Source organism: Eleutherodactylus coqui, chromosome 10, assembly GCF_035609145.1.
Source record: "Eleutherodactylus coqui strain aEleCoq1 chromosome 10, aEleCoq1.hap1, whole genome shotgun sequence".
In the NCBI taxonomy this organism is placed as follows: Eukaryota; Metazoa; Chordata; class Amphibia; order Anura; family Eleutherodactylidae; genus Eleutherodactylus; species Eleutherodactylus coqui.
The window spans coordinates 75,671,891-75,685,444 of record NC_089846.1 but is presented as its reverse complement, the minus strand read 5'-3'; the positions used below and the strand labels follow the sequence as shown (position 1 = coordinate 75,685,444).

Below are 13,554 nucleotides of genomic sequence, written 5' to 3'. Positions count from 1 at the left end.
AAAAACAGATTTGATGCTCAAAAATTGTTTTAGCCAAGATTTTCTCCCAGCAAAATCGCGATCGCCAGTGTGAAGGAGCCCTAACCCACCATTCAGTAATATAGAAAGTCTGATAATCCAACACAGAAGTCTCATTTCTCAGAATCACAGAGGTCTAATAAGGAAATTCCTCTAATAACAAGAATGGGATAACAGTAAATTTTCCGTTAACATTTTTGGGGCTACCTTTTTACATGGACCAATTAGGGCTGAAGGTCCGTTTGCCTGATCACCTCGTCATGTGAAAGGGACAGCGATCATCCGATGAACAGGCGAGGGCTTATCAGCTGATTATTGCATTTTATAAGCATCTCCTGTGAACAGGGACGCGTACAGCCGGCTCCAAGGGGGGGTGATCTCGTTGCAGTCGTTTGTCCCCATACCGGCCATTCTCTATCCATGTAAAAACAAAGTGAAGCTGTGCCATGTCAATCAAGACTCATTGTAACGAGCGCCAATGGACAAAGCATAACAGTCGTGTTCACACATGGCAGATGATCAGCTTGATGGAGACAAATGAGCATTGATATGATTGCTCATCCCCATACATCTATCGTTGGTTGGCTGAACGTCTCTGTTAACACGAAGCGATGTACCGCCAACCAGCGAGTATTTTAATTCTTACTCAAGCGATCAGATCAGCTGGTAAACGAGCGTTTGTTCATTTGTTGGCTGATCTGTTGTACAATCAGATTGGCCAATTATCGGGGAAATAACCAATTGGGCAAACGCTCATGCCTAATGATTGGCTCCTGTAAATGCTTCTTAAGGTACCGTTACACAGGCAATTGTCACCTGAGCGACTATCGGCCGGGATAATGAGGCAGTAAGTGGAGGCGGGCGGCTGGAAGAGATCTTGATTCTCTGAACAGTCATCTCTTCTCAGACAGCACAGGAGCGATAGTTTGTGGCACGGCTGCCGGGCACTTATGTGCACAACTGTCGTCCCGTGTAAGAGAGACCTTTAGGTACATTTCTTTGGTTTCCTTACGACATCTGATGATCCAAAATATCTGATAATCTGTCACATATCTGGTTGTAATAAGATCAGCTTAAAGAAATTTACGTCGTCTTTTGTTAGTTTTTCTTGAACTTCTCCTTAAGTCCACCACACCCAATAGCCGCTTTTCACATTGTGGGTCACGCCATGAAAAGTGGATACCCACGGTCCGCCATGCTGTGTGCCCCAGTCAGCAGCGGCTATTACTGGAGGAAACGCAATGTAAATATCCTGCTCGCTGCTCCGCTAGATCTATTACACCGCTTGTGGGCAGCAGATTGTGCCATGAAGGAGAGCAGCGTGCCTCAGCACCGCTCCACAAGTCTCCTACCAAGTGATGCTTTCAGGATATCCTATAAAGGGTGGTATTGTCTGCGGCGCCTACAATAATTACATCACCTGTACAATACTGAGGAGATCCTAAAAACATAACCTGTTGGGGAAACTTGAGGACTGAGGTTGAGAAACTCAACTAGAGTGAATTGTTGACATGGTCAATGATCCCTGCACAGGCTTTAGTATGGTAAACGGAAACATCAGTCGTGTATTCGAGGGACATAAAGCCAATTCCAGAAAAACTTCAAATTTCAAGTTTCAGACTAGCGTATTGTTGAGATCTGTACGTTAGAGATGACATTGCACCTGTACGCATCAATATTTGCTTCCGTATTTACTATCACTGTTTTTATTGTAAACTGGGCAAATATCGATCCGTATTGGCCCAATAGAAAATAATACCAACACGGGGCAAAAGTAGAAAAAATAGTTCATGCTGCATTTTTAAAAAATGGTGATGAAATATCTGGTCATGTGAATAGACACATAGATCTACATTATCTCTGTATTACAGTCTGCAAAACACAGACCAAGTACAGAGTTAATATGCACTCAGCGGCCTTATACTGAGGCAGTAGAGAGAAGAGTGTACTCACCGCCTCCAGGCACGTCAGTTGCTCCGCCACGTATCCGGCTTGGAACGTCAAGATATCCAACGGGTCGTAGTGCTCATCCTCCTCTCCCACCGAGGGGCCATCCTCCGTCACCGTCTTCTCCTCACCAGTGACCTCCTGTAGTTGGGTTACCAAGTTTCGCTTCTTCAGTCTTAAGAAGCAGCGGGAGAGTTCTTCCCTCATTCTAGGGTGCAGTGATATAAAGTCCTCTGGATACTGAGACATCCAGCCACAGAAGAGACTGCTGATACTGAGGAGAGATAGAGATATGGATACAGTAATGACAGACGGTGGAAGATGGGGCTACTGGAAAACAGCGCAAAGGTCTATTGAATGGAACTTGTCATCACTTCTGCACCTACAGCAATACAAGACTGAAGTAGAGCTGAAACTTCTTGGGTTATAATTCTGGATTATATCATATCTTTAAAAATAAGTTTAATCATTTCCACATTGTGTACTAATTCTTCTGTGGTCCAGGGGGGGTCAGACTGTTTCTGCCAGAGGATGTCCCATAACGTCCACCAGTGTGATAAGGATGATATTGGGGACCTCATCCACGGGCAAGAAAAACTTTGCCCATACAGCAGGAGATTGTGGACCGGCACAGTCGCAGTTTATTTGGCCCCTTCTGCGAACCCGTGACATTGTTATCACCCTGTGGATGATGTTTCCTGCATCACCCACGTCATACTGGCAGAGGGCAGAGGCATTATGGGGCATACTCCTTCCAGTAAAGATGCCCACCAGACTGCCCGCAAGAATTGGCATGCAGCATGGGCAATGCTTCAACCTTACTTTCATTGGTATGAAGAATTTAAACAAAATAAGTGTAAGAACGTGTACTTCAGTCGTGTATCAGTGAGGTGGTTTCATAGGCACGGAAGTATTAGTTGAGCAGTTATAGGGGTGCAGAAGTACCCCCCATAGGCAGTAGAGATCAGCAGCACTATGACTAAGCGCCAGGATTACGTGGCTGGAGGGGTGTAAGTGTTCCTGTTTTCCTCCTCTGCCTCCCGCCACTTTGCCTTTAGGGAGATGTAATAAAAGCTACGAGTAACTTCTGCGAGTGCCAGCAGTCCTGCTTTCCTGCGATCAGCGGCACTTTATCCGGGAGGGTAGACGGACAATGAGCCGTCCTTATAGTCACTGCTTTATATAACCAAGCCTAGTCTAACTGAAGCTCCTCCACATGCTCCTAGTATATTGGTTTATAGTATATAATAAAATGTGACCTTTACACTTAAAGTAAGAGCACCCCTGGTCTACACGGTAAAGCTCTTATCATGAAACACCTGTCTGATACATGTGAAACTGAAAGGCACAGAGACCCTATAAGGCCAGGTTCCCATTATTTGATGTTTCCACGATAGAGCCGGACGCAGCTGATGCCATATTGGCGTATTTTTCGCGCTGCTGTGACATCCACAGCCGATATAGCTCGACTGGAAAATACTGCATGGAACACTTTCCTGTCTGCTGCCGTTGGGTATCCGGCAACAAAACCGACACACTGGATGCAATGAAGTGTGAGAAAACTATGGGATCAGTTCCGACATCAGTTTGCTTCCGGTGACCTTCTACAGCATTCGAGGGAAATAAACCACACGAGAGCCGTCCGGAGATAAGTCCATAAAGCTGCACCTAGAGTGCAAAATCCACGAGTAACTACTTACTCATCATCCTTCCCTCCATAGGAGTCAGCAGCCGCCTGCGTGTAATCATCCTTCTCCAACCTGCAACCACAGGAGACAGTTACTAGCACCGTGCAATAGGGCCACATTACAGGTGAAGTGCAATGTACTATAATGGAGTCAGTCCCTAGAATATATGGATAACCTTTAGATATATAATATAACCTGTGATATACCTATAGATATATAACATAACCTGTGATACACCTATAGAAATATAATATAACCTGTGATATACCTATAGAAATATAATATAACCTGTGATATACCTATAGATATATATTATAACCTGTGATACACCTATAGAAATATAATATAACCTGTGATATACCTATAGATATATAATATAACCTGTGATACACCTATAGATATATAATATAACCTGTGATACATGTACATATATAACATAATTTGTGATACACCAATAAACATATACTATAGCCTGTGATATACCTATAGATATATAACATAACCTGTGATACACCTATAGATATATAATATGATCTGTGATATATCTATAGATATATAAAATAACCTGTGATACACCTAATGATATACACCTAATGATATACACCTAATGATATACAATATAGTCTGTGATACACCTATAGATATATAATATAACCTGTGATACACCAGTAGAAATATAATATAACCTGTGATATACCTATAGAAATATAATATAACCTGTGATATACCTATAGATATATAATATAACCTGTGATACACCTATATATATATATATATAATATAACCTGTGATATACCTATAGATATATAACATAACCTGTGATACACCTGTAGATATAAAAAATAACCTGTGATACACCTATAGATATATCATATAATCTGTGATATACCTATAGATATATAACATAACCTGTGATACACCTAATGATATATAATATAGTCTGTGATATACCTGTAGATATATAATATAACCTGTGAGATACCTATAGATATATAATATAACCTGTGATACACCTCCAGATATATAATATAACCTGTGATATACCAGTAGATATATAAAATAACCTGTGATACACCTATAGATATATAATATAACCTGTGATACACCTATAGATATATAATATAGCCTGGGATACACCTATAGATATATAATATAACCTGGGATACACCTATAGATATATACTATAACCTGTGATACACCTATAGATATATAATATAGCCTGTGATAGACCTATATCTCAAACCGCAATGAAGTAATTATCATGGGGGACTTTAATTATCCAGATATAACATGGGAGAACGAAACCTGCAAATCTCATAGGGGTGATAAGTTCTTGAGAGTAATTAAAGATAATTACCTGAACCAACTAGTGCAAGAACCAACGAGAGGGAGGGCCATTCTAGACCTAGTACTAACTAACAAACCGGACCGAATAAAGGGGGTACAGCTTGAGGGGCACTTGGGGAACAGTGACCACAATATAATCAACTTCCAGCTGTCATTCAATAAGAAACCTTATCATGGAGCGACAAACTAAACTTTGGTAAAGCAAAATTTGATCAGCTTAGAACTACTATCGGTAATATTAATTGGGACAACACCCTCAAAAATGCCAGTTCGGAGGACAAATGGGAAAAGTTTAAAAGGATCCTAATCACCTCATGTGAGCAGTTCATTCCCTTTAAAAATAAAAGAATCTCAACTAAAAGGAAACCAATGTGGCTCGACAAGACGGTAAGAGGGGCAATAAACGAAAAAAAGAAAGCGTTCTAACTATTAAAACAAGAAGGCAGCGAAGAAGCACTAAAATCGTACAGGGGAAAAAACAATTTATGCAAAGATAGGATCAAAATTGCCAAGGAGGAAAAAGAAAGACTGATCGCCAAAGAGAGCAAAAACAACCCAAAACTATTTTTTAACTATATTAACAGCAAAAGGATTTGCATGGAGAGCACTGGCCCTTTAACAAATGATGCAGGAGAAATCATTGAAGATGATGTAGGGAAGGCAAATCTATTAAATAGTTTCTTTTCAAGCGTATTTAAAAACGAAAAGGAAATGCCACACGAGATGCAGGGGAATAAAAGGAACCCATCACAAAATATGTCATACCTAACGCAAAATCAATAAATCGCCAGGCCCAGATGGAATACACCCAAGGATACTAAGGGAACTAAGTGATGAGATAGCTAGGCTGCTATATCTAATATTTCTAGACACTATCAAGACCGGTGTTGTACCATTGGATTGGCGCATTGCCAACGTGGTTCCAATTTACAAAAAGGGGACCAAAAGTGAGTCTGGTAATTACAGGCCAGTAAGTCTCACTTCAGTAACAGGAAAAATTTTCAAGGGGTTTCTGAGAGACGCCATCGACGAGTACCTCAAAAAGAAAAATGGAATAACTCCTCACCAGCATGGGTTTATGAAGGGTCGCTCATGTCAGACAAATCTGATCAGTTTCTACGATGAAGTAAGCTCTAGGCTGGACCTGGGAGAATCTATTGATCTCGTATATCTGGACTTCTCTAAAGCATTTGACACCATGCCTAATAATAGGCTAATATAACAAAATGAGACAGCTCGGATTGGGTGAAAACGTGTGTAATTGGGTAAAGAATTGGCTCAATGATAGAAAGCAGAGGGTGGTAATAAATGGTTCATACTCTGATTGGGCCACCGTCGCTAGCAGGGTGCCACAGGGCTCAGTATTAGGCCCCATTCTGTTCAATATATTTATCAACGGCCTGATAGAGGGGCTGCGCAGCAAAATATCAATATCTGCAGATGACACAAAATTATACAATATAATTAATGCAACAGAGGACAATGTACGGCTACAAACGGACCTAGATAAGCTGGGGGCTTGGGCAGAAAAATGGCAAAAAAAGTTCAATGTTGAAAAATGTAAGGTCATGCACATGGGCAGCAAAAACAGATGTTACCAATATACACTTAATGGGGTACTGCTAGGAAAAAGTGATATGGAAAAAGACCTGGGGGTACTAGTGGATAATAGACTAAACTGGAGTAACCAATGCCAGTTAGCTGCTGCAAAGGCAAATAAAGTCTTGGGGTGCATTAAAAGAGGTATAGGGGCGAAGGACGAGAACATTATCCTTCCATTATATGAGGCACTTGTCAGGCCCCATATGGAATACTTTGCACAGTTCTGGTCACCGGTGCTCAGGAAAGATGTTACAGTACTGGAGGGGGTTCAAAGAAGAGCAACTAAACTAATACATTGAATGACGGGACTGGAATACGCAGAGAGGCTATCCAAATTGGGACTATTTACTCTAGAAAAAAGACGGCTAAGGGGTGATCAAATAACTATGTAGAAATACATGAGGGGACAATACAAGGATCTCTCCCATGATCTGTTTATACCCAGGACTGCGACGGTAACAAGAGGGCATCCATTACATTTAGAGGAAAGCAGGTTTCATCACCAACACAGAGAGGGGTTCTTTACTGTAAGAGCAGTTAGACTGTGGAACTCTCTGCCTGAGGAAGTGGTGATGGCAAAATCCATAGAGGAGTTTAAAAGGGGACTTGATGTCTTTCTGGAGAGGAAGGATATTATAGGTCATAAATCCTAGGTTAAGTATTAATCCAGGTTTACAGGCAGGTAGGAACTATTAGGGGTTGATCCAGGGAATAGTCTGATTGCCATTAGGGAGTCGGGGGGGGGGGGGGGGGTTCACAGTAGCAGGATAAACACCTGGATGTCGATAATACTTGTCACAGAAAGGGTTTAGAGTGTCCCTCTTAAAACTTAGCTTTTATTAATAAAAATGTATATAAAAAGGATTTTTTGTGAATCCTAAAACAGACACAGATACAGACAACAAAAATTAGTATAACGTGACTGGCGTTATCTCCCGAAAAAACGTAAGCCAAAGTCAGGTATCTGGGGAGACGTTTTTAGGTAAAAAAAACTCCCTTAGCGGATAAGTGAATCCTGTTACCCAGTACCTAAAAGGTAGTTATTGGCTGGGGATATTTCAAGGGTCAATTTTGAAAGATCAAGTTCCTGACTTGTAAATAGTTATATCAGCTAGCGTACTGTTCAAGAAGACAGTTTGTGCTTAAATGAACAGTGCACGGTTATATCTTATAGAGGTCGCTGTCTGATAAACCACCTATCTTGGACACACATCAACGCATAGAGTACATGAATGTCCCAAATCAGGATGTATGTACCAAGAGAAAAAGGATGATGGATATAACCTGGTCAATGCCATGTAAGTCCCTATGTTTCTAGGCAACAAGAAGGGAAATTGAAAAAGACCCAACCAAATTTGATTAGGTACTAAATTTCCAAAGTACAGAGGTTCTACGCGTTTCCACTACATATCACGTAGTTTCATCAGGAACCAAAACAAACAGGCACAAATAATTAAATTAAAAAATTGGTGTGGTAGACTCCCAAAATGTAGAGAGTACCACCTAGATGAGGAGGTAGTCAATCCTATAACCAGGTCTAGCAAATTCAAGAGGCTGGTGCTGCTGCTGTTTTTTATTTTCGTTCCTGCATTGTCTTGGGGGGATTACTGGGCTATTTGAATTTGATAAACCTGTGGATATATAATATAGCCTGTGATACACCTATAGATATATAATATAACCTGTGATACACTTATAGATATATAGTATAACCTGATACACTTATAGATATATAATATAACTTGTGATACACCTATAGATATATAATATAACCTGTGATATACTTACAGATATATAACATAACCTGTGATACATTTATAGATATATAACATAACCTGTGATACACCTATAATTATATAATATAGTCTGTGATAAACCTGTAGATATATAATATAGCCTGTGATACACCTATAGATCTATAATATAACCTGTGATACACTTATAGATATATAGTATAACCTGATACACTTATAGATATATAATATAACTTGTGATACACCTATAGATGTATAATATAACCTGTGATACACTTACAGATATATAACATAACCTGTGATACACTTATAGATATATAACATAACCTGTGGTATAGTCGCCTCCTGCAATAGAGGGTTCCTGCACACAGTACAATAGTCACTGGGACACTCCACTCCGCCCGCACGCATCGCAATCTGCTTGACACAATGATGACGGATGATGGAATATAATTACCAACAGGTGAAAGAAAAACTCTAAAGAATTTTGTGCCTCATTTATCAAACCTGTAGTGGCCCATTCCTGGGGGCGTAAGCACCGTTCAGTCACATAAATATTCTGCATATTTACACAACCAAAAATCACTTATCCCCACGTATTTCCCGGAGCCGGTGGGGGCCCATGTGCCCAAATACAATGCATGTTTGCACACACAAACTAGTTGACACAAGGCCAGTGTATCTGCTGTGTATCTGCTGTGCGGGTTTCCTGTGTATTCACTGCATATTTGCGCCAGCCTATTCTTTTCAATGGCCTAGTGCAGCAAGTACTACGCACCAAAATAAGAAATCGCGTATATTTTTTATTGCAACCGAACATCCTGGGATAAAATACTCTCATGTGACCAGACCCATTGAAATCAATGAGATCTATTCGCTGCATATTACTAGCGCAAAGATTGTAGACGTAATACGCGGCCCAAATACGCTCATGTGAACTAGCCCTAATAGTGAAACTGTCTTAGTGGCCCATAGCAACCAATCACAGCGCAGCTTCTAGCTCCTTATAGTGCTGTGGTAAAATGAAACCTGCGTTATGATTGGTTGCTATGGGCAACAGAGACAGTTTTACTATTAGACAAGTTTGATAAATAAGGTTTGAGGCCCAACATTCCTTAGAGTTTTTCTTTTATCTGTTGGTAATTATATTCCATCATCTGCCATTATAATATCATGCGGTTTGCGATGCAGGGGGGCAGAGTGGAGCGTACGGTATTATATGATCCACACATGCAATATGATATGTGGCCAAAACAGGTGAGTGTGTGAAAAAAGAAGTGTAAAAGTTTCCATTATATTTTCCTGGTTTTTGCTTTCATAATCCTTTACCCCACTAAACCCCCAGCGCTGGACTTACTACCTTCATCCGCTACTCACCGTCCCGCGGCTCTTCATCAATCCATTCCTGAAGAATCGCTCTTTAAAGCGTTTCTACGTAAATTATACAGGCCGCTCAGTGGCGGCGTCTCTGTTGCCTGCAGGTTGTTCCCATCACGTCGGAGGATCGACAAGTGTTTCCCATTGTTAGAATGACAAACCTCTCATCACACTCGCAAACACCACCCACGCTGCGCCAAGTGTTTCCCTGCCCCATTGAAAGCAATGGGAAATGCGTTCCGAGGGAACGCCCAAATATAGGTCATGCCGCAATTTTTGCACGGAGATGCAGAAAAAAATTGCTCATGTACATGACCATATTCAAAGGACTGCGGTTCATATTCGTGCGAGATTTGTGCGTCACGCACAAATCTCGCACAATTTTTCTAGGCCGTTTGAAGGTGGCCTTACTTTGATAAAGCCCAGTATCTCCTAATAATCCACAAGCGGCTTGTGTGTAATTCGCCGCCGTCCAGCTCCGTGTATGGAGATCTCCAAGAACACATATAGGGCACCAACCTGTCCAGCAGCGTCTGCAGCACCGCCTGGGTATTAGTGAAGGTCCGGTAAGTGGCCAGGAAGGCTGGGATGTAGGTGGTGTCCCCCAGAACCCGGGCTTCAAGAAGATGGATGACCAGTCTGGGAAGAGTTCCGGCACGTAGAGCTAACACTCTAACAGGAGGCTGAGTTATATAATATCATATATTAGTATATAACAGTGACTCAGCGACAAGTGACACCTTGTACTCGGTTTCCAGGCGGCGGTACATAAGTAGTCTCTGTACCTGCCGACAGCTGAGATAACAATAGCACAAATATTTGCATAGAAGAAAATAGCTTTCCCTGTTATCAGGATGATGTTGGTTTCTGCCGCTGGAAGAGACACGTTCACAAACATCGCTGAGGCATTAACTTTCTGTTTTCTCATTCACTGGCAGCAAACATATATATTGAAAATCGTGAAGAATTGAAACAAAGTAATTTATAAAGTTGTGGAACTTTTAATTTGCGCAATGATTAAGCTATCTTTATATTAAACCAGACTACCTAAATGATAAAAGCTTGCTACGGCAGCCAGCAAGCCGCTGTTACTGCAGATTTTGATGCAGATCTGCAGCATATTTCACCCTTTCAATTGAATTCAAATTTGAAATGGTGAAATGAGCTGCAGACCTGTGTAAGTAGGGACCCTGGGTTCAAGTTTGTGCTGCTATGAACGCTGTTATGGTTCCTATAGTTGTGTAATCAGGATGGTATAAGGCAACCCCTAATGGCCATCATACATTTCTGCCGTTTGCGTATTTCTCTGTGGAGTGTTGTAGGTGACTTCCCATTGGCTGCAGAGGTCAGGTGGGAGATCTGGGGGACTAGAGATCACAGAGAGATGCAAAAAAGGAGTGAGGATTCGCTTGGGGAGCCGTGGAGGACGTCCTAGAGAATCTGTGCCTGTTAGAGAGGGACAGTGACACAAGAAAGGAGACAGCCGATGTTTGACAAGCGCAACTCTATAACCTTTCAGAATCGACGTCCCTGAGACAACAAAGTTGCAGGGACTACAGCTAAAGAGACTGATACAAAGAATTCACATCATCCTGCAGCTCTGTGAATAAGATGGCCCCAACAGACATCCAAAGATGCATCACCTACATTATGGTACAGAACAGAACACATTCGAGACATGTAAGTGAGGTAGGCCCTCAGGAAAAGTCCAGTTAAAATACACAAGCTCAAGCCAACACCAGCGGACACATATTCATCCGCCAGCTGTGAACAAGTTATTGGACAACATTTGCGTTATTTTCAGACTGTGTGCGGGCAACCACCAATGGTGGCGTGAATCGGGTAATATTGCAACGTCTTCTACAGCTGAAGTGTGTTGCTGATCTCTATGATGTGTAACAGATTGTTAGCCAAATCTTCAGTCAGTTAGGTTTTCTAAGGTTTCTGAATAATCGCCTATTGTTCATCTATTAACAAAAGCTTCTAGAGCAAATTCATCTCCAGAGTTATTTGTTAGAATAAATATTTTTGTAAGACTGGTGTCTGCACCGTACCGATTTCTGTGAAGCATTCTCAAAGCGAGGCACGCGCCCACTGGTGTCCGCACTGTACCGATTCCTGTGAAGCGTTCTCAAACCGAGGCATGCCCCCCATTGGTGTCCGCACCGTACCAATTCCTGTGAAGAATTCCCAAACCGAGGCATGCCCCCCACTGGTGTCCGCATCGTACCGATTCCTTTAAAGCATGACCCTACCAGCATGCCCAGGTGTCTTCACCCCCCAATAGTGTACACATAATACCGATCCCTGTGTCGCTTGCTGTACCGTGATAACTGCACCAAAAACCTGCAGCAAATCAGCAATGCGTGAATGCATCCTGAAGGGGAATGGTACTTGTTTTGTTGCGAAATTGTGACCCTGCGTTCCGGGGTCTTATTTTGATTTGGCTTCCTCAGTGCATTACACTATATAATTTATCTGCATGGCATTAGCACGTTTCCCTGAAAATAAGACCTACCCCACCCCCCCCCACAAACAAAAATAAGACCTACCCTGATATTTCAAGATTTTCAACAAGGCTTGAAACATAAGCCACATCCTGAAAATAAGCTCTAGCTCCACTACATAAAAAAAACAATGCATTATCTAGCAGTCGCTGTCCGGGTCCCTCCTGCTGGTCTCCAGAGTTTTGGCACACTTGCTTGCAGTCCTCAGCCGCCGACAGAAGATCGCTTGCTGGTAATGGGGTTCATAAACCCCACCTCCAGGAAGTGATGGCTCTGATTGGTTTTCGAGCGACGCAGCAGAGCCAATCAATGCAGCACTCCATAAACCAATGAGATGGATGTAATTGGTTCTTCAAGCATTGCATTGATTGGTTCTTGAGTGTTGCGGCTCAGCCAATCAGAGCCAACGCTTGCTGGAGGCAGGATTTACTAATCCCCTTATCAGCAAACGATCTTCTGTCGACGTCTGAGGACTGCAAGCAAGCGTGCCGGAACTCCGGAGACCAGCAGGAGGGATCCAGAAGGTGCCTGCTAGGTAATTATAAGACACCCCCCGAAAATAAGACTCAGTGCCTCTTTTGGGGCAAAAATTAATATAAGACAGGGTCTTATTTTTGAGGAAACACGATAGTATGATATGGTCTGTTTGCCAGCAGCTGTCAGTGCATGATGGGACTTGTAGCTTCCAACAGCTGGAAAGCCCCGGGTTGGATAATGCTCATCACTACCACCCTATATACTAAACGAATGCTTGCCAGCTGACATATCAGCTCTGTGGGCACTAAGGATGGCAAGTACATGGGTACCAGCTGGCACAGGTTTACACATGATGTATACGGGAGGCGCTGCCTTACCTGCTGGGAGTTTGTGTTGCGTAGACACACACTGTATATAACACCGTCCCGCTCCTCGTCTCCCTCATACTGCCAGACCTGGAAGAAGACAGCAACATTATCAGCCTCTGGTTGCCGCGAGCTCCATACTCCAAAAACCCGGGCAGGAACCCCAGTGCACAAACCTGCAGCCATCTCATCATTCGTCACACAGCCTTGCACCACCGGGAAGATGTGGCATACCTCACCTTGCCAGGAAGAAAGTACCACGTTGTCCTGGAGGCGACACAGGGACCTCCCCGGGACAGGCAGTTCATAGAAAGCCAAGCAGCTGATGAGGAAGGGAGGGCAGGCTGATGAGAGCTAAGAACAAGTGCTGGGAGCAGGCGAGGGAAGAGTTAATGCCGGCCGGGGATCAGCTGCAAGAGTAATATCTGTATCCCAGGTGTCTGGCATTTACACTTCCGGAGAAAGACACGTG

The 13,554-nt window shown here is 42.5% G+C and overlaps 1 protein-coding gene across 3 annotated transcripts in view; it reads right to left on the bottom strand.

Moving 5' to 3' along the window:
- The window catches only part of RGL2 (ral guanine nucleotide dissociation stimulator like 2), a 63,266-nt gene that overhangs the window by 13,805 nt on the left and 35,907 nt on the right, over positions 1–13,554 (bottom strand). The window contains exons 1-5 of one of the 3 annotated variants that reach the window (XM_066581308.1): positions 13,322–13,552; positions 13,095–13,172; positions 10,253–10,416; positions 3,666–3,725; positions 1,972–2,239 (exon numbers count right to left, since the gene is read on the bottom strand). In XM_066581308.1, coding sequence (XP_066437405.1) covers positions 1,972–2,239; positions 3,666–3,725; positions 10,253–10,416; positions 13,095–13,172; positions 13,322–13,390 — 639 coding nt within the window. In that variant the 5' untranslated portion in view covers positions 13,391–13,552. Of the gene's footprint in view, positions 1–1,971; positions 2,240–3,665; positions 3,726–10,252; positions 10,417–13,094; positions 13,173–13,258; positions 13,553–13,554 lie in introns of those variants that run through there. The other 2 variants (XM_066581309.1, XM_066581307.1) reach the window with 2 other exon arrangements.